This window comes from Protopterus annectens, chromosome 6.part0, assembly GCF_019279795.1.
Source record: "Protopterus annectens isolate FY-2018-M chromosome 6.part0, PAN1.0, whole genome shotgun sequence".
Taxonomy (NCBI): domain Eukaryota; kingdom Metazoa; phylum Chordata; order Ceratodontiformes; family Protopteridae; genus Protopterus; species Protopterus annectens.
The window spans coordinates 455,746,768-455,768,532 of record NC_056737.1 but is presented as its reverse complement, the minus strand read 5'-3'; the positions used below and the strand labels follow the sequence as shown (position 1 = coordinate 455,768,532).

At 41.2% G+C, this 21,765-nt stretch overlaps 1 protein-coding gene across 1 annotated transcript in view; it reads right to left on the bottom strand.

Annotated features, from left to right (window-relative positions):
• Window positions 1–21,765, bottom strand: part of KNL1 (kinetochore scaffold 1) — a 289,758-nt gene that overhangs the window by 123,867 nt on the left and 144,126 nt on the right. Inside the window, exon 5 of the mRNA XM_044073731.1 lies at window positions 15,798–15,916. Within this exon, the coding sequence (XP_043929666.1) occupies window positions 15,798–15,916 (119 nt within the window). The remainder of the gene's footprint in view (window positions 1–15,797; window positions 15,917–21,765) is intronic.

Genomic DNA, 21,765 nt, shown 5'->3' with positions numbered 1-21,765 from the left:
ATGTCTTTCGAACGCCACTTGTCCGCAGGGAGGACATGCAGACTCCACACAAAAGGCGTTCCAGCTGTGAATCGAACGGGAGAACCTCTTGCTGCAAGGTGACAAAGCTACCGCTGCACTACCGCGGCTTACTTATCGAAGAAGAATACAAGAACATAATACTAAAATCTACAGATAAAACTACATTTTCATTATATAGGAAAATTTTCACTTGGAAATTCTTACACAGAGCTTTTGTTACTCCTAACAAAATTACAGTTATGTACAAATCAAATAGAATAATGCTGGAGATGCGATTCTGAAATAATAGCAGATTGGACGAATACAGTATATGAATGTGAAGTCATCTTCCCCTTTTGGAAAGAAATTAATAACTTTATTTAGCCTCTATGGTTAGATAGATGTAATATTTCTAAATCTTTAGTTTTACTTAATGCTCAGATTCCCGAGATAATTCAAAATCCCAAGTGCCTCTTTGGTCTATACTTGCTAAAGCCAGAAAAGTAATTACTAAAAATTGAAAAAGTAAAGTTACCCCTCTAATGTTGAATTTATTAGTAAGGCAAAAATTGTTTGCAATTGTGAATTGCATACTATAAAGATGAGAACTTGTAATATTACACATTCATATAAACCTTGGCTTAACTTAAAGACTTGCTTGAAAGATATTAATTGTTGATATTTACAACGTTGCATTGATCAGCTGTGGACCTATGCAAATAGCTATTTGTAGGTTTTATAATTGATTTATTTATTGTCTTAAAACCAAATTAAAAAAAAAAAAACTAAAAGAATGACCAAGTCACAGTCTCCAACCATTTTTCTTCAGAATTATCAAAAATGTATTTCTATCCTTGATTTTGAGCTTTTCTCCTTGAACCTCCATTGAAAATGGGCATTTGTTTCCCAGACAGAATTTCTTGGTAAACAAAAAGCAAATAAATAAACAAATGAAAGAATTAATGACTGAATACATACATAAATAATAGCCAACCTGCTAGCATTAGGCAACCTGAGGCAGTATAGCAATGGCCTCAAGCTTAACAATATGCTTCTACCCCTAGATGAATCTATAAGAGGAAGGTGCAAAAATGTGCTAACTTTAGAGGCTGGCCTCTCACCCAAACATATCTGCAGTACCCAACAGGCTATCAGCATTGATAACCACCTCATATATCCAATGACTACTATGTCCTCAAACACCAAATAAACCATTTTATGCTGAGGTACTTAAGAAATCTCTGCCCAAACATCAAAATCCTCCAGGATGTACTCTAGGTAAACAGGGTACTGAGCAACACACTTGGAAGCAAACAGCACCTATAGCAACAATACTCAATAGACAAGAAAATACAGCTGTGTAAGTTGCGCCAAGCATAAAAGCAGACATTTGAATTCTTCACTGCTGCAGTAGCTTTTTGCCTGAATGGGTTGATTACCAAAGCCTATCCATCTTGGGAGGAGGAAGGATAAAGATACAAAAACAAAGGGGAATGGTCAGGGCAAAGCCAAGTCCTAGATCTGCAAAAGGCATCCAGTTTGTAGTGCTTTGTAAAAATCTGTACAGAGGACTATGTTACTGCCTCTTTAATGCTTCTAGATTATACCTCTTTCCAGTATCTCATCATAGAAGCCAAGGCTATACTAAAACGTGCCTTGAAACTGCCTGGAATAGATTTGCCAAGATGGGAACAACAAAAAACAATACTGAAGGACAGCCATCTTTAAATGGTCTGTTTTGACACAAAATGCCCTTTCTTTATCCAAACACAAGAAAAAAACAGGTGATTTAATTTTCTAAAGGACTCAGTTCTGTCACGATAGTAACCAAGCTGCCAATGCACATCCAGAGTATGTGGACTCCTTTTCTCCCTGATTCTGAGGATCTAGATAGAACACTGGGAAAATGATGGTTTGGCTCAAAGTACATTCTGAAACCACTTTGGGCCCAGATGAGGGATTTGTTCTTAATGTGACCCTATATGTATGTAAGACCTGATAATGATACACCCACCATTAGAGCTTGCAAGTCTGATACTAGAGTAATAAGGAGTACAGTATTTTATATCCTTCTTATTACTGTTTCAAAGGGAGACAGTTAACTTTTCCAGCACAGAGTTAAAATCCAAGGAAGGAATCCCATGTTTTAGGAGGTATGAGATGCAAAACTCTCTTCAGAAACAGTTGCACCAAAAACTGAGATGAAAGGGGAGGATACAAAGGCAGACGTACTGAAATGGCCACAAGATGAACCCTGAAAGAGGAGTAAGAAAAGCCAGAGGAAAGTAACTCTCAAATATTTCAGAACCAATAGTATGTAATCCCTGATGGGGACCTGGTAATTGTTTTGGCAGCAACTAGAAAATCTTTTGCACTTGCCAAAATAAGATTTCCTACTGACAAGTTTCTTCGACTCCTTCAGTATCTGCTGCATGTCCACACGAAAGTACTGTCCAAAAGGCATTACAATTTAATATTCCAGGTAGTTAGTTGGTGTTGTTTGAAACTAGGGTGTATCAAACCCCCTTTGTCTTCTGTGAACAGGTCCAGACTGTGAAGAAGCTTGTGACAACAGTCCTTGGCCAATTTTATAAGAATAGAGAGGCAATGCTGCCTGGGCCAAAAGGGAGTCACCGGAATGACTTTTGTTAAGTTCTTCTGAATATTCAGAACCAATGCAGAAAGTGCGATGAGGGTGCAGGCCACAAAACAGAAATACTAAACACAAAAATAAGAAAATGCACCCAATGGAGGATTTCAAGGTTTAAAATCCACAGTTTAATGAATCAAGTATCAAGTGCTTTCGTCCCTGACAAACCAGGGACTTCATCTTCTGAATATTCAAAATGACCCTGCATATCATTAGAAAGGGTAGAAATGCATAAAAGAACATCCCAGATCACAGAATGAGAATTTATCGGTTTACCAGGTCTGCCTGCAAGGAGTCCTGGTGTAAAATTTGTTTAGCTGTCTATTTTGAAAGGAGGTGAACATATCTATTTGAGATATTCTCCACAACTGGATCAATATCTGGAAGATCCCCCCCTCATTCAATTTCCATTCTCGAAAGTCTGTCATGGTCCTACTCAGCTTGTCTCTCTCAACCACAATATTTTGCTATGGTAGATTGTAGGATGCTTGAAGGTTTAAGGAGTGCTGTAAAGCTACCTCCCAAGCCACCAAAGCTAGCCTGCATACAGGATACAACTTGGTGGCCCAAGTTTATGTACCACATCACTGTAGTGCTGTCTGTAATTACCTAAAGAGGTCACTGGGACCACAGACGATGAGATTTTAAGTCATGAATAACAGCCACTATCTCTGACACTTATGTGCTTTGGTCTGTCTGAAGAGTTACACAGATGGGACATTCTGAAGGCTTCCTCGGACCAGCTGTCCATGTGGTAGACAAGAGGCCTCAAAGACAGATGCAGTGGAGACAAGGGGAGATTCTGCAGGGTTGAGAACCGAGGGTCTCCCAGAATGGGAGAAGACCATCAGCATCACCTCGAAAGCAGAAGGGCTCTGAATGCCAGACGGCAGTCTGCACAGGGCCGAGGCCACTGGAGTGGATAACCCTGAGGGGCTTCAAGCCACCCAGTCCGAAGGATGAGTGGATGGGAAACAGAAAATTTACCCCGGAGATAACTCCAGTGGCTCTACTCAACAGAGGCACTGGGAACTAAGGTCGGGTGGCACTATGCCAGGGTAATCCTATGGCTAAGGCTTGTAAAGGACCAAGGGCCATTAGCCTAGCACACACCTATGAATCAAGCTGTTGAATGCCATCACCCAGAGGGATACCGAAAATACTAAACTTCAGAGTCAAAGACAGCCCCCTGGAGCCAATGTCAAGGCTATGGCTCCAAGACGCACTCGGAACAGACACTGTCAGCACTGACCATGTCGAAGAGGTAATAGGAGGGGAAGATGCAATAACCATTGGCTCTGACACCTGGGTTCCCCAGACCAAAAACTATGAAACCGCATGGCAGACTGAAGAAGGAGCCACAGGGCAGAAAGGGAATACTCTCAGAGATCCAGATGGGGATGGAGCTGGCAAAATTCTCACCTGAATCTGAGCTTCGAGAAATTGCCTCATCAATCTGCCAACGTCCTTGTCCAAAAAGCTCCAAGAAGACCTGATGGAGGAAGAAGTGGAAGCAGGTCTGGATGTCCTTTTTGGGGAGGTTTTCCTGAGCAGAGATCTCTGTACCAAGGTGCTCGGCTCCGAACTGGGAACAGAGGTCAGGGGACGAGAGGCGAATGGCTGAACTGAGGTGGAAGAGTCCGAAGCCTTCGGTTTGGATGGCTTAGGTGACTTGTCGGCAGGCTCCAATTGTGAGGATGGAGACCGGTCAGGAGACCATTTTCTGTGTTCCTGGGTCTCTTTTTGCTTCCTGGAGGGGGTATGAGCCCCTGATGAAGGAAAAGAGGAAGGGGAGGAAGCAGGTAACCCCTTGAGAATAAGTTTGTCCGTAAGATCTTGTGGGTAAAAGCCTGTGCAAACGGGACAGCCAATGTTAAAATGGCTAGGCCCTAAACAATAAACACATTCCCTGTGGGCATCAGACAAGGGGATCTTTTGCCCACAGGAAGTGCAGTTCTTAAATTCTAAGTGCTTATCAACCCTGTCTGATTTAGGATCAGACAAAGAGTGATTTTTTTTTTTTTTTTTTTTTTTAAAGAGGAAAGATCAGAAGAAAAGTGAAGAGAAGGTATTATGTTGGACAGACACCCATACTAATTACAAAATACCAGAGAGACTAGACTAGTAAAGACGAAAAAGTGACAGAGGAAGGGTAGGACTTGCACTTACTGCAAAAATCGCACTGAGAAAGGAGGAGCTGAAGAGCACCGAAAACCTTGCTGCTTACACAACGAGCAGCAAATGAGATCTCAGGTATTCTGGGGAAAGAAGCATTATGGGTAGGGAGGAGGAGCTTGAGCTTCGAATCTCAAGCTAGTGAAGCGGCTGCGTCAGTTCTGAGGTCAGAACAGAGAACCACAGGTTAATGAAGATGACATAATCAGATCACCCTTCTGATGAATGATCTTCCTATAATTATTATGGTCTCCAAAACTGGAGAGTTAAGCTTCAGAGAAGGGGGAAAAAGTCCTGTGAACTTTGGGATAATAGGGTGGTCCTGGCTCATCAGCCCAGTGTATCCTTTGGCATAAAAGTAGGGTTTGTTCTTAAAGACACCTGTCTTGGTGGAATATGATGAAAGGTTCCACTGCCATTAGTCCCTGTAATTCTGAAATTCTTCGTGCTGAGGTTATTGCCAGGAGAAAGCAGTTTTCCAAGAGACATATTTTAAGTCTGCTGAGTTAGCTGGCTGAAAAGGAGGTAAAGTTAATTTCTCCAAGACAAAGTTGAGGTCCCAAGTTGGAGTTGGTGCTCTACGGGGCGGTCTTATGTTTTTAGCCCCTCTGAGGTACTGTTTTACCAAAGGATGAGGAAAAAATCTGTGTTGTAATGAGCAGAGATGGCAGAGGCATGGATCTTAATGGATGAAAAGGCGAGGTCCTTGTCCAGCATCTCAGTCAAGTATTGTAGTATCTGAGGAATATTTGGGACAAGAGGGTCAAGGTTGTGAACCTGGTTCCAGGCACAGAATCTCTTCCATTTATCCGAATAGGCTTTCCTGGTACTCGGCCTTCTGGCCTCCAGAATGACATCCATAACAGCTTTGGAGAGAGGCATTGTTTGCTTGACTAAGGAATCCTCCATGCAGCCAGGTTTAAAGTCTTGAGCTGGCCGTGAAGTATCTGATTGTTTTGCTGAGTCAGAAGTTGTGAGATTTGAGGCAAAATCCATGGTGGTCCATGTGCTAAGTTCTTTAAGATTGGGTACCAGTGCTGGCGTAGCCAGTCTGGGGCAATCAGGATCATCTTTGGCCTTTCTTGTCTGGTTTTTATGAGTACTTTTGAAAGGAGAGGCAGTGGTGGGAAAGCATATACTTGTAGGTTTTTCCATCTGAATGAGAGGGCATCCACTTTCCATGCTTGTGGGTGGTAAGTCCTTGTGCAGAATTTCTGTAGCTGACAATTCATTGGGGATGCGAACAGATCTATGTCCGGGCTCCACCATTTCTGTGTTATCATCCTGAACATTTGTGGATGTAATTTCCACTCGTGCAGATCCATGATGTTTCTGCTTAAGTCGTCTGCCAGTGTGTTTTTCTCTCCTGGCAGGAATTGTGCTTGCAGATGAATTTGATAGGTTATAGCTGTGTTCCACACGGTCATGGCTTGTCTGCATAGGGGATATGAATGAGTGCCTCCTTGTTTATGTACCACATAACTGTGGTGTTGTCTGTCTTTAGAAGTAGTTGTCCTGGATGCAGAAGGTCCTTGAAAGCTATAAGGGCATTTTGTACAGCTAGCATCTCTTTTTGATTGATGTGAAGATGCCTTTGTTCTGTGGGCCACTTGCCCTGAATACATTTTCCTGCCATGTGTGCTCCCCAGGCGTAATCCGAAGCATCTGTTGTCAGTGTTTGCCTGGCTGTGGGTTGAGTGAAAGGCTGTCCCTTGTTGAGGTGACAGGCTTGAGCCCACCATCGAAACTCCTGTTGAAGGCAAGGAATAAGTGGTATTACTGTTTCCAAACTGTGACAGTGTTGAGACCAGACACTCTTTAGGTACCACTGTAGTTTCCTCATATGCAGTTTTGCATATGGAATTAGTAGTATGCAAGATGCCATGTAACCCAAGGCTTGCAGAATTTTTTTTGCAGGGAGTTGAGTTTTTGTTGCCATCAATTGGAAATATTGAGTCAGTTGTCCTTGCTTGTCTGGCATGAGATAAGCCATCTGGGCCGTTGTATTTAAGCTGGCACCCAGGAATATTATCTCTTGTGAGGGCACTAGTTTTGATTTCTTTTCATTTACCGTGTACCCTAGGCAAATTAGCAGTCTTTTTACAAATGCCAGATGCTTTAGAAGAATGTTTTTGCTCTCTGCTTGAATAAGGCAGTCGTCCAAATATGGGTAAATTTGAATTCCTTTTTGTCTGCAAAATGCAATTACTGGTGCCAGGCATTTTGTAAAGACCCTGGGCACAGTAAAGCCAAAGGGCAGTGCAAAGAATTGGTAGTGCATTGAACCTGCTAAGAATCTGAGGTATCTTCTGCAATTTTGTCTGATAGGGACATGCAGGTATGCCTCCTTGAGGTCCAATGTTACGAGCCAAGCTTTCTTGCCCAGCATGGGAAGAAGCTGCTGTAGTGTCAACATTTTGAATTTTTGAATATCCAGGTAAGTATTTAGAGAAGAAAGATCCAGAATGGGCCTCCAGGCTTTGCCCTTTCTGGGAACCAGAAAGAGTCTTGAGTAAAATCCTTGTCCTTGCTCCTGTGTTGGTACCTTTTGAATAGCCCTCATGTCCATGAGTGCTGTAATTTGCCTTTGAGCCTCTGCCCATTGATTTGGTGGCAGATTTGGCATTCCTTTTAACCTTGGCAGAGTGTGAAAGTGGAACCTGTAACCTTGAGACACAATATTGAGAACCCATTTTTCCTGGGTGATTATTTGCCAATTGTGACTGAAAAGTGCCAGTTTTCCCCCCAAGGGGGCTGCCAAGAGAGAGATGTTTGGCAGCTGTAGTGGGAAGTCATTGGGTCTGCTTTTTATAAGGTTAAGGCCTGTCCTCCCCTTCTTTCTGTGTTGAAGCACCCCATTGTCGAGGCCTGTAAGTACCTTGTGGCTGACCTCTGCCTCTTGGACGTCTGTATCTTCCCCTTTGAGGCCTGTCTGAAACTGGAAAGGACGAATTCTTTGTTGGTCAATTTCTGCTAAATCGAGGAGGCTGAACCTGTAAGAAATCTTTCACAGTTTGCATAGATTTTGCTTTATCCTCCGTTTTCTTTAATACCTCTTCTGCCTTAACTCCAAATAAAACATCCTGCTGCAAAGGTGCATCCAATAATTTTGCTTTAACATGATCCGGTAACGTCTGTTCTTTTAACCAAGCATGTCTTCTAATGATGGACCCTGTAACTGCTGCTCTACAGGAGGCCTCTAAAGAATCAAAACCAGATTGCAAAGTATGTTTTCCCACTTGTTCAGCTGCATGCAATAAATCCTGCATTTCCTTATAGTTAGGAAGATCTGAATTTGGAAGCATTTTTTGTTTCAATTGAGACATCAAATATTGCTGATATTTAAGCATGTGAAACTGGTAACTTAGTGCTCTCATTGCTAAAGTTGCAGATGTGTATACTTTCTTTCCCCATCTGTGTAATGCCCTGGAATCTCTGTCAAAGGGGACTGGATTTTTTTGCTGTAGAGGCCTTTACCCCTTTGGGACCCTGGGAAATAGTTTCAGGGTCAGCAACAGGGCTTTTATAAAGGAATTTGTGAGAATCAGGGACTCTGTAATATCTGTCTGGCTTGACTGGAGCTGGAGGTAAAGAATCAGGATTTAAGCTGGATTCAGCATACACATCATCCACAATATCTAACACTGGCGGAATAGCAAGGGGTCTGTGCTGAGGTAATAAAAGGAAATCTCTGAGCCTTTTCTTGAATTCTGAGTAATCCTGGCCCTCACAATGAAAATGCTCCCGCATGGTATGTAAGGTTTCCCCAAAGGAGTAGTCCTCTGGTGGAGAGGCTGAAGGAATGGATTTCTCAGCATCAGAGTCCTCATAAGGGGGTAAAGAGTATCCTTGGTCTGAGGATGAATCTGAGGAGATGGACACCTGGTCGGATGAGTCGTAGTCTGCATCCTGTCTAGGCTTTTTATCAGGAGGAAGGTGGGACCCCCTGATCAGAGTAATTAGGTCTTCGGACATTTTAAGCATCTGTTTCTTAGGCATGGAGGCCTGTGCTGGTGTATGCTGAAGTTTCTTTGTTTTAGATTTAGCAGAAGATTTAATGGTTAACTGAGTAGGCCTGAAAACACCCACTAAAGCTGCGGGTTGTTCAGCCACTCCGGAGCCCTCTGAAGGGTTAGTCTCGGTAGGTCTCAAGTCCGGTGTATCCGAAGGCCCAGCCATCTCCACGTGGGAGTCAGAGGCGGCCTGTGGTTCTAAAGAAGCAGTAGTCAGGGGCTGCGTAGGTGCCTCGCTGAAAACTGGAGAACCGGCGACTGGCCTAGAAGAGGCTTTGTCGTCAGTTTTGGGCCTCAGATGCCTGTCCTTGTCTTTTTGCTTTTTGTGTATTCCGGTTGTCGGTAGTTCCGACGGCATGGTGTAATTGAATTTTCTGCCAAAATAATGTAGGGCAAAATCAAACCGACGTTTAATAGTGCGCTTGTTAAACCTAGCACAAAACCAACAACCAGTGATGTCGTGGTCTGGGCCTAGGCCTAGGCATGGGATACAATAGGAATGGAAATCCTTATGAGGTATTTGCTTCCCACAAGAAATACAATTAACTTTTACTGACATTGGTCTGAAGCAAGAAAACGTTTCCCCAATGGGGTACTTAGCTTTGTAGAAGACTTCGGTTCTGGATTCGGAATGAAAATCTCAGGAGTCGGCAGACCGGCACTTGTGAACTGCTTTTGCATCGGGCACCGCGCGGCAAGAAAGACTAAAGAAAATGGCATCAGCTGCATCTTATATACCCCTGGCGCACTGATGTCAGGGAAGTAGCGATAGCAACAGACGCCGGACCAAGACTTTGGAACTCGGGCTGACTGTGGGACCGCCTGACGGCAGGATAACCCAAGTGTGATGACTGCAGCAGTGTAACACGATGAACATCTGTAGTACTGTTGCATTTGGTAAACAACACTTGTCCACAACATAGTAGAGCATGTAGTTCACTCCAAACGGACACAGTAGTTAGAGACATTGAACTCCTCCTCCTTTGACAATCATGTAGCAACAACAGTGAAGATATCTTTCTAGCTAGCCCCAACTAATTTCTAAAAGCATCTTATTTACATTCAAAGAGGTTATCAGCCTTAAATGGACCATGCATTACAATGCTCCCTTTGGTGTGTACATAGCCAAAAATATCAAGTTGCTACAAATGTCACAAAGATTCGTAACTAAAAAATGTACTGGTCTAAAAACCGTTGGTTAGAAAGACAGCCTTGTGCTCCTCCTTGTACTTTGTCTCATAAAGGTACTTGAACAAATTAAGCTTTACAGCCCCCCCCCAGTACTGACAACCTTCACCCATGGTTTATTTACCACTGTAGAGACATCATAATAACCCCATTAAAACATATCTGCAACCTGTGTTATTACACTAAATATTATGCCTAATATTTGGAAGAATGTCCTTGTAAAACTACTCTAAGAAACCTAGTCCCTTCAATCCATCAGTCTTTCGGGATATTTTGATTCTCCCTAACCTAGAAACAATTCTGGAAAAAATACTTCATTTGCAACTCACTTAGTACATCAACCAAAACCACCATCTTTCTCAAAAACAGCATGGCTTTTGGTCTGGTGCAGTACATCCACAGCTATCTGGATACTCAGAGACAACATTCTTCTTGGAATGGACAAAAGGTTGATCACTAAATTCTCCTACACTATTTCACTGAAAAAGCATCAGTGATAACAACACCGCCCTAGTTCAAAAAAGTACAGTTGCGTACACTTATCATAAATGTAGATGTTCGAGTGTATTCACTGTTGCAGTCATCACACTTGGGTTATTGGCCTGCAGGTAGCCCTCAGTCGGCCCGAATAACAGAGTCTTAGTATTTCTGCATCAGATGCTGCCGCTTCTTCCGTTACATCAGGTCATCAGGGGTATAAAACAGGCAGCCGATGCCATTACATCAGTTTCTCTTGCCTCAAATGTCAGGAGCCCCCCAAAAAGGAGCTAGTATATGGTGGGGAACACCACCTGTAAAAAGTAAATACCAATGCCATTAGGAATGGCCACAGAGAGGAGAGGAGAGGTAAAAGATAGAGAAAGTCAGGGGACTGGAGGGAGGGAAACCTGGACTTCAACAGTGAATACACTCAAACATCTACATTTATGGTAAGTGTACACAACTGTACTATGTTCTTCGTGTTTCACTGTTGCAGTCATCACACTTGGGTTGATTCCCAAAACTGAGGGTGGGTGGAGGCAGTCAAAAAGTGTTATGGCTGGCTAGTAGGCCTTGCAAGACTGCTGTAACAAATCCAGCTCTGGATTTGGAAAAGATAGGTAAGTGGTAATGCTTGGTGAAGGTGTGTACAGAACTCCAGGTTGCAGCTTCCAGAATGTCCCTGGTAGGGAACACCACTGAGAAATGCAGTAGAGGTGGAAGTAGCCCTAGTGGAATGTGTTCTGATCCCCTGTGTGGTAGGTTTTTCATGGTGCTTGTAGCAGAAATGGATGCAGTGTGCTATCCATTTGGAAATGGTTTATTTTGAAATGGCCTTACTCTCTGCCCTTGTAGCAAAGCTGACTAGCAGCTGATCAGATTTTATGAAAGGCTTAGTCCTGTCACGGTAGAACCTGAGCTGTCTGTGCACGTCTGAGTGCAGGATCCTTTCCACTTTATTCTGATGGTTAGGGAAGAAAGTTGGTAACTGGATAGATTGATTTAGAGCCACACTGGACACCACCTTAGGCACGAAGGACGGAATACTCAAGGGAAACCCTGTCAGCATGGAAAATAATGAAGGGTTCCCCAGCCATTAGTGCTTGTAACTCATACACTCTTCTGGCTGATGTTAGGGCTAAAAGTATGGCTGTTTTCCAAGAGAGGAATTTTAACTCTGCTGAGGCAGCAGGTTCAAAGGTTGGAAGCACAAGCTTTTCCAGTACAAAGTTAAGGTCCCAGTTAGGTGTGGATGCTCTCCTAGGGGGCCTTAAATTGTTAGCCCCCCTCAGGAACTGTTTGATGAGAGGGTGTGAAAATAGAGGTGGCTCAGTATTACAATGAGCTGAGATGGCAGAGGCATGAATCTTAATGGAGGAGAACATAGGCCTCTGTGGAGTAGCTCCTGCTAGGTAATCCAAGATTAGAGGTAAGGAGGGCACTGCTGTGTCCTTTCCTTTAGACTGATTACAAGAACAATATCTTTTTCCACTTTTCAGCATTCGATTTCCTAGTACTAGGCCTTCTGGCTTCAAGAATGATGTCCAGCACCTCTTTGCTGAGGGTTGCTGGTAGGGAATTCAAGGGATAAGCCATGCTGCAAGGTTTAGGGTTTGCAGTTGGGGATGCAAAATCTTTCCCTCCTGCTGGGACAGCAGGGTAGGAATCTAGTCTAGGTGCCTGGGTGGCACCATTGTCAGGCTGCGTAGGACTGGGTACCAGTGCTGGCATGCCCAGTCTGGTGCAATAAGAATTGCCCTTGGCCTGCCCTGTTTTATCTTGAGTAGTACTCTTGAGAAAAGGTGCAGAGGGGGAAAAGCATAGACTGAGAGGTTTTCCCATGGAAAGGATGGAGCTTCCACCTCCCAGGCCATGTTGTGAGGGTTCCTGGTGCAGTATTTGCTTAACTGGTGGTTCTGGGGGGAGGCAAAGAGGTCTACCTCTGGTGTCCACCACTTGTGGATCAGAAGGTTGAAGGTGTTGTGCTCCAATTTCCACTTGTGTGGGTCTAGGATATTTCTGCTTAAGTAGTCTGCCAGTGAATTTTGTTTGCCTGGTAGGAAATGAGCTTGTAGATGCACTTGATAGCTCAAGGCTGTGTTCCACAGGGCCATGGCTAACCTGCAGAGTGGGTAAGAATGGGTTCCCCCCTGCCTGTTTATGTACCACATAACTGTGGTGTTGTCTGTTTTTATCAGCAGTTGTCCTGGAAGGATTAGGTATCTGAAAGCTGTCACAGCATTCTGTACAGCTAGTATGTCTTTCTGATTGATGTGCAGGAGAATATGCCCTGAGCTCCAGTGGCCCTGAATGCATTTGCCTGCCATGCGAGTCCCCCACACATAGTCTGATGCATCTGTTGTCAGGGTTTGGGTGGCGAGGGGTTTAGTGAAATGCAGTCCCTTGTTGTGGTTGCATGTTTCTGCCCACCAAAGGAACTCTGCTCTTAGACAAGGTATGATAGGAATGACTGTTTCCAGGTCCTGTGAATGTTGGCACCAAAGACTTTTTAAGTACCATTGAAGTTTCCTCATATGCAGTCTTGCATATGGAATTAGTAGAATACATGAGGCCATAAACCCTAGGGCTTGCAGTATTTTTCTTCCAGATAGCTGTGTTCTGGTGGCAATTTGTTTGAAGTAGTTTGTCAGATAGACTTGTTTTTCTGGAGTGAGAAATGCCATCTGGGAAGTTGTGTCCAAGCTTGCTCCCAGGAATACAATCTTTTGACTGGGTAACAGTTGTGATTTTTCGTTGATGGTGTACCCCAAAGTGAGAAAGCTTTTTACAAATGTCAGGTGCTGAAGCAGCAAATCATGACTGTATGCCTGAATCAGGCAGTCATCCAAGTATGGGAAAATTTGAATATTTCTCTGCCTGCAGTATGCAATGGCTGGAGCGAGGCACTTTGTGAATACTCTGGGAGCAGTAAATAAGCCAAAGGGAAGTGCAGGGAACCGATAGTGCATAGAGCCTGCCCTGAAAGGTAGGTATTTCCTGCATGACTCCCTTATGGGGATGTGCAGATAAGCTTCTTTTAAGTCTAGAGTGACTAACCAGGCATCCTTTGCTAGCATGGGGAGAAGCTGTTGCAGGGTAAGCATCTTGAATTTTGTGACCACCAGGAAGATGATGAGAATTGAAAGATCCAGGATTATAAATTTGAAAACGAGAATTTCAGGTAGTGGCCGACCGGCACTTGTGAACTGCTTCGGCTTCGGGCTCCTCCTCGGCAAGAAAGACTGATGTAATGGCGTTGGCTGCCTGCTTTATACCCCTGACAACCTGACGTCATGGAAGAAGTGACAGCATCCGATGCAGAAATGCTAAGACTCTGGTATTCAGGCTGACTGAGGGCGACCGGCAGGAAGATAACCCACGTGTGATGACTGCAACAGTGAAACACAAAGAACATTTACCTCTCTAAACACCACCTTTCAGTTAACTTCAGTTCATCAATCTCTACATCAGTCCCTCTGCAGAAAGGTGTCCCTCAAGGATCTGTTCTGGCACATCTTGTCTTTTCTAACTACATTAACAACTTCCTTTTCAATTACCTTATGTTTCTCTCTTGCTTTATGCTGATGATAGTCCTGTTCTGCTCTAATCATTCTGTCTCTTCTCTTGAACTGAAACTTTAGGCTGATTTTCATGTCCTTATTCAATGGATCAGTGATAAGATAATTACTACTAAACTGTAAAACAAAAACAATGCTTTTTGGCACTAGGCAAAAGCTCACTTCTATTTCTAGGCCTCAAAAAATTATTGATCATCTTACACTATTGAACATGTCACCATTCAAATACCTAGGGATTTGGTTTGACCCCTTCCTAAATTTCCAACTCTATCTAGACTACATATACATAAAATGCAACTCCCTCCTATACTGGGCTAGTAGAATATCCCATTTTCTATTCAGACTGTGTAGAAATGCTCTAGATAAAGGTACCCTACTGGCTCAGTTAGATTACTGTCTCTTGCTAATTGCTACAGCATCTAAAAGAAATACATCCACCATTCAGTCCATTTCAAATATCATTTGCAGATTCACTCTATCACAATCAAAGTACATGAAAAAATACTGCAAAACCACTGAAAAAGCTAACTGGCTACCTGTTAAACAATGTGCTGACTTTCTACTTGCCTCTCAACTATTTAAACCTATCAAGAATGACAAATTCCTTCTACTAGATTCCAGACTATTATGAGATGTACCAACATATAACCTTGATATCTGAACCACTTGTGCCCCTGCTGGTCCCAAACTGTAGGACTCTCTCCCTTCTTTTCTTAAAGATCATTCCTCTTACCCCATTTTCCATTCACAAACAAAACTACATATCAAGACAGGAGAATGCAATTGCTATTTCTCTGGCCATAAAACTTAAATTCTTAATTCCCTTCTGCCTACATACTTTCTCTGACTATTTTTGATTGTGATTCTTTCAGTATGACAACTTTGATCTCCGCTCTATATATAATTAATGCATACATTGCTTCTCCCCACTCACTGTGTAATTTTTTTTATTCCCTCAAGCCAAGTATGACATTCATTTTGTATATATTATACATACATATTGCATTTTGTCATTCACTCAAACTACTATTGTTTTTTTTCCCTGGGATGAGACTAAAACCAGAGCAATGGGATCAGTGCTCTAGCCCAGTTAGCAAATTCAAAATAAAATAAAGGTAACATTTGTAATGACAGAAAATCACACCTATGAAACACCTGAAGAGGACTGCTTGGTGAAGTCTCAGTCAAATTAATTATGTTAGTAGAGGAGATGATCTCTACCACAGAAACCTCTGAAGGAAACAGGGAAGCTCTGAAAAAAAATAAAGATTTAGAAGACTCCTTTTACAAGCAGGGAAAAATGCCTTATGGAAGCTGGGACAGGAGTTGGAGGCTGTGAAAGCTAAAAGTTGCAGAGCTGACTGATGCATGCGGCACAAGTTTTAGTGTTACAGCAGATGGATGGATCATACAAGATCAAAGTATAATGTATAGATATGGGGGGAGGTGAACACCTTCAAAGCCGGTTTCCTTCCTCATACACATCCAGTCTAGAAGTACATGGTTATATCTGCTTCCAACATGGAAGTGACATGTAGAGCATCCTTTACTGTGTGAGTAAACACTGATGTCTGATACCTCTGTAGTCAATATCATGCAAAGAAGTTTAGTTTTCATTCATTGTGATGATGTGCGTCAGTTTGGATGTACTTAAGGAAACCTGCATTAGTACTTATTAAGTTATCATATTAAGCATTGTTAAGCATTACTTACTCCCTGTGAAGTACTTCCACATTCAGTATGTTGTACTTTCCTCCCCATTTTGACAGGAAATGAATCTCCTCTCCTAGCATTTCACATCGGGAAACCACCATTGAAATGTCATGCAATAGCTAAAGATTGAAATGTTTAAATAAAAATATATGGTTAGTACTGAAATTAAATTCCATTTATTAACAAAAACACTGAATAACAGGGAAAACATTTAATTGTATTTATATATTCAATTTAATCGCATCTGCTTTCTGCATTCCTTTTGAATTCTAGAGACAGATACCACTTTTGCCATGTTCTGTTTTACTGTGCTAGATCAAGAAGCATACCCAGTGTATACATATAAAAATGTATTTGCATAAATAACAATCTTAACTGATGCCTGATACAAGTCTGGTGCAACTGACACTACTTTCCAGAAAGGAATTCAAAATTATAATCTCAGTGCAATTCTTAATCTTTCTAAATAATCTTAAACGTTCATTCAGTAAAGATGAAATAACCACCTGTGAGTCCAACTTTACATAACTGCTATTAAGCAGATATTTCCTAACTTAAGTAATCTCCTGCATAAGACTGATTTCATCTTGGCAATGTAATTTCTAAGTTGCTGATGCTTGTCCAGACCTCTTCCAGGCTAGGAAGGAACAGCACAGCCTGGTGCAGTGCACAGTTAGAAACTGCCTTTGGTAAAAAGACTGCATTAGTCTTAAAGCTAATTCCATCCCTATAGAATGAGATGTAAGGCTTATTGCATGGATGTCTTTGGGTCTGATACTTTTTCGTCTGAAGACACTTGTCAAAAGGAGGATTTTCCAAGATAGCAACTTTAAGGATACAGAAGCACTGTCTTGGATTTTAAAATTATAAAGTTTAGGGGAGTTGGCAATGCACTCCTATGTTATTTCAAATGAAGTGCCAATTTCAAAAACTGTTCCACCAGGCATTAGGTGACAAGAGTGCTTCCACGGACAAGCATACAGCAATGACAGAAAGCTGCACATTAAAGAGGGTAAGACCAACACTATGAGCAAAGCCAAGTACTGCAGAACTTAAGGCTAAGGACTCAGTTTTGGGCATATGCCTTCAGGCGTGCACCACATACAGAACCTCTAGCACTTGGCCAAGTAAGATTTCTTGGTGCTAAGTATTCTGACTTGTACAGTATCTCACCAGCCTCCTCTGACAACCTTTCTTTAAACTGGTTATCTGAAACTCTTAGCGTCCCAACATTAGTGTGAATCAACCCCCACCCCACCATCACCTCCATGCTACTTTTCATGGGTCCAAAGCTTGCTGTACTGTGGTTTAAGAATAGACTTCTTTTGAGACAAATAGCTCAATGTGGAAAATAAGAGCTGCTGTGAACATTATAAAGAAATGATTAAACTGCTGGCACTTCTTACCCTTACCTTCTGCCAAGGCCTTGGGTCCAGAAGCAAGGCAAACAACATACTTCCCTTTTATGGTATGCTGAAGGCAGCAACACAAGCACTACAATGCTCAGGATTTCTCTTGCTGGCATTCCCTCCTGTTGTCAGGCTCAAGAAAAATGCCTTCAGCGTTTAGGCTTTTTCTATGGAAAGAGAGTCGTTTCTTGCACTTGTCCAGGAATATGTCTATTAAGACCTTGGCAGTGATCAGCTTTAGGCTTTCATAAGTTGGAGGAAAACACCCAAACTGGTCAGACATTGTCAAAGCAAGAGTGAATAAAGATGCTCTGTAAAAATGAGTGCCATGAATCTGGCAAACACCATGGGCAAAACTGAAAGACTGAAAAGGAAACAGATAAATTAAAAGGGCTGCAGGTTGGTATAATGGTTAAGGTGTTTACCTCACAGACAAAAAGTACAGGATTTGATTCTCACCTTTGAAAGAGAAATTGGTTAGGCTTAAAATGGCCTACAAGGGCAACTAGCCTAGTACTTACCTATGAAACTATGAAAGTGTAATTTGCCAACAGAGAATATGAGAAAAGAACTGTGATCCTTAAAGCTCAGGATATTCAAGTACAAATTCCTAAAGTGCAAGATGACCAACAGGGCCTCCAGATAAAGTAACAGGTGGAGAGCCTGCAATACATTTTGAATGTGTTAAACTTCAGGAACTCATTTAACTTTGACAGATTTGGAAATGACTTAATTGGTTGTCCTTTCTGGAGACTAGGAAAATCCAAATAAACCCTCCCTGCCTCCTCTCCAAAGAGGACTGCTCCTGTACCACATGCAATTAGTTGTCATATGGCCTCTAGTGTTAAGCTGGTCTCAGGTACCAAGGGCATTACTGCGAATTGAGGGTTAGGACTAAACTCCAATTTGCATCACTGAAATACTACTTCTCAATTGCCTGTCTAACACTGGACTGGAGAAGTTGCTTTGAAATGTGCCACCCCACTGCCCAAAAGGTGTGATGAAGTGAGGGGAAAAGGAGTGGAAGATAGGGCACAGATAATACTAGCTGAGAGGCTATTGGCAGGTGGGGAATTTTCACCCTCCACCACTTTTTTATTTCCTTCCTGTTTCTCTGCCTCCATTTCCTTTTCTTTTTATACTGTAACTTTAGTTTGCATCTTTGAAGAAGGTACTTGCTTAATCAGGCAATTTCCACTATACTTAAGGAAATGAGGGTGAAAAGGTGCCTCAATGACTCCATCTTACTCTTCTCCTCCTCCAGGTGCTTAATAACTTTCTGGGCCTGGACACATCCTGTCCAACAGCATATCTAACAGCTTCCCCTTTAAATCCTGATTGAAAAGATGCAGTCAGATCAAGGAATGCCTCCTTAAAAATGTCCTGACTGCTGCTCTGCTAGAGAAATCCAGTGTATCAATTCTACATTTAATCATGGTTGCCCGCACTAAAAGAAGTTTTAGCTAACTTAGAAGCTCTGTCAAACATTCTCATCTGGAATGTTTGCAACCATATCTTTTATTTTCTATAGGTTCTACCTAAGTATTTAAACACTCAATTGGTGGCTAACTGTTTAAAATTCAGCAATGGATAACATATATACCTTCTTTCTGAATCCTGCTCTCTGTCATTAGGTGGCATATTTAGGTCTGGAGTCTCAGATTCCCTGGTGATCGCCAGAGAGACTAGCAGTGGGTTGGCCACAGGATTCTTGCACAGACATGTCCTTCTGGACCTCATACTAATGGCCTAGCTTTTCTGGAACAGGTGGTTGACTGGCTAGATTTAAGGATGATGATTCAATGGTGTCACTCAAACTCATGAAGAATGTATGGTACCACAAGTGGCTTGGGTTCTACCATGCCTACCATGTTTAGCTACCTCTTCATAGACTCAAACATGTCTTTAGACCCCCACATAAAATGTGCCCATAATCAGATTTAAGGAACTGACAAAGGCCATATCCTCTAGCAGTTAGCCCAAAGAGATGGCTTCCTACCATTACCTAAGGCAGAAATATGCCAATTTCTCCCCCTCTCAAGCTCCTACTCAGACAGCCAATGTACTCAAGATCTTTTCCTTCTTTTTGTAAGAGATAGTAACTTTATCAAAGAGGATTATACATGGGATGCAGGGTTCTTTGACAGGACTCCGTATGCTCCTCTGCATACCACATATAACTGAATACCAATGATAGTATTAGTAGGAAAAAAACTGGGCCTCAAGTGATGGGCCTAATCTTCATGAGGTGCAACAGTAATCAACCTAGGTCCCAAGAACTTTTGTAGGGATTGCCATCTGTAAAATAATGAGCAGAATATATGACACAGTCACAATTCTTGAGGAGTCAGTATGAATTTTGAGGGGTGGACATCCTCTCTCTCAATTTGGTTTAATCTTTGATTTCCATTCTCTTCTTTATTGCGTTTTGGGCTGACAACAGCTTTAAACTTCATAAGACCTTACTATGATTTGGCACTGCTAACCCTAAATTCTAATAATAAAAAAAAAAAAACATCACTACCAGTACTGTTATTACTTTCTAATGTATCTTTCAAGATCCTTCCCCTTTTGCAAACAAACTTAGGCTCCTCCCTAAACTTGTTGATTAACTCAACACAACCAAAACACCCTTCCAATTCTTACTAATAATACATATACATTAATATAGGACAGTACCATACCCACAAGTAAATTGGACCTATTTTCCTTTTTATTGCCAATTACACAACTACGGTCCTTAAAATAGGACTAAATCATCCTTGTCTTTCACTTTCAACTTGTTTTATCATTTCATCAATAAGACCAACTGGATATGCCCTATCGATAAACATTTCCTTTAACTTCTTAACCTCTACCAAAAAGTCCAAATCCTCAGACACCATCCTAGATAATTGAACAAATTGGCCCTTAATTAGGTTTTTGCCACAGGGGTTGGGCACTACTGAAGTGTAAATAACTATTACAACAAATTTCATTTCTAACTAACTTTCTAACTATATTAGATAAATAATATATCTATATTAGATTAGATAAAAATACTCTTTTAGACCTATCCTTCCACAACACAAACTCCAAAAAAAATGATTTTACTTTCAACAAACTTAATTTTCAAAATTCAACTGTATTAATATAGTTAAACTTCTTCAATCAACAGAACCACTCCAAATTAATAAATCTAAAAACCTAAGACACTATAAATTCATAAAATTCACTATTAAAACATAACTCATTTCCCAAATCAACACTACTATATTTGCAAGAATGGATGCCGCTGCTGCACCCATAACCACTTTCCTTATTTGTTTATAATAATTACCCTCAAAGTATACAAAATCATTCCACAAAAAAATTCCATTAAATTTACTAAAAACTCCACTTTACTTTAATCAGTTTGCATTTCTATGCAATGTATCCTTAATTTCACTTGAGAAGATTTTGTGTGTAAGATCTACATAATTACTTGATTTTATTAATTGGAGAATTTGATTGGTTAAACAAGTAATTGGGTTAATGTTACAATAATATAAAATTATTTTGTACGTTTCTTTATTCATTCTGATAAAGTTCTGTAACACAAAAAAGTCACAAAGCACAAACTGAAGCAGATAAACACAAAAGCCAGAAGAAGTAGCTGGATTGAACCCACTCAAAGTAATGCAGGCTGCAAATCACCACACAGTTGTAGAATGCAGAATCCACTTTAACTTCAGACCAAAAAAATCCAAGGATGAGCGCTTTCGTCCAGAAAGATCTAGACTTCATCAGACAATTTACCCCACATAGTTACTTCCTTCTTATCCAGTTCAAACAGGAAGTTCCACCCAGTTATAAACTAATCAATTATGTCATTAAAAGCACAATATTTACAGTCAATGAATTTAAAAAGCAGACAAAATATACAAACTGAAAAAGGTCATGGAACACACCACCCTAAAAACACACTATATAAAAGCACTGCTTCATAAAATGACAACGTAAAATAAATATTTAAATATGTTGAATGTGTTAAAACAATAAATGTGTATTTAAATACTAAAAACTAGATATAGTAGAAAATGTTGAGAAATAAATACACAATATAATAAATACTGAACATGTGAATTATTTAAAATGTTAAAATGCATAATGGAGAAATATATATATATATATATTATGTATAGTTCTGTAACATACGAACGGAAGAGCGCAAGTTTAAACTATTATATAAATAATGTTCTTGCGATGGCTTGGTAGCTTTTTTATTTTATTAGTCAATATAAACACATGCCAAAGTAAACCACCTTTTCTACCTATAACCCCTCACTGCCACAAATCTACCAATAGCATCTTTTTCCCCTTCTATCTATACTGGAACTCCTCACCCTAACAATATAATTATTCCCTTCTTCCTTTGTTCTTGATTTTCTGCCAAGTAACCACTCTGAAACCCTTGCCATATAAAGTTCACATGTTTATTCCTATCCAAGTTCATCTCCTGTAGCACTGCCTTTTGTACCTTGCACTTCTTATTGCAGATCATTACCCTTCATCTTTTATCTGTCCCTGTGAGGCTACAT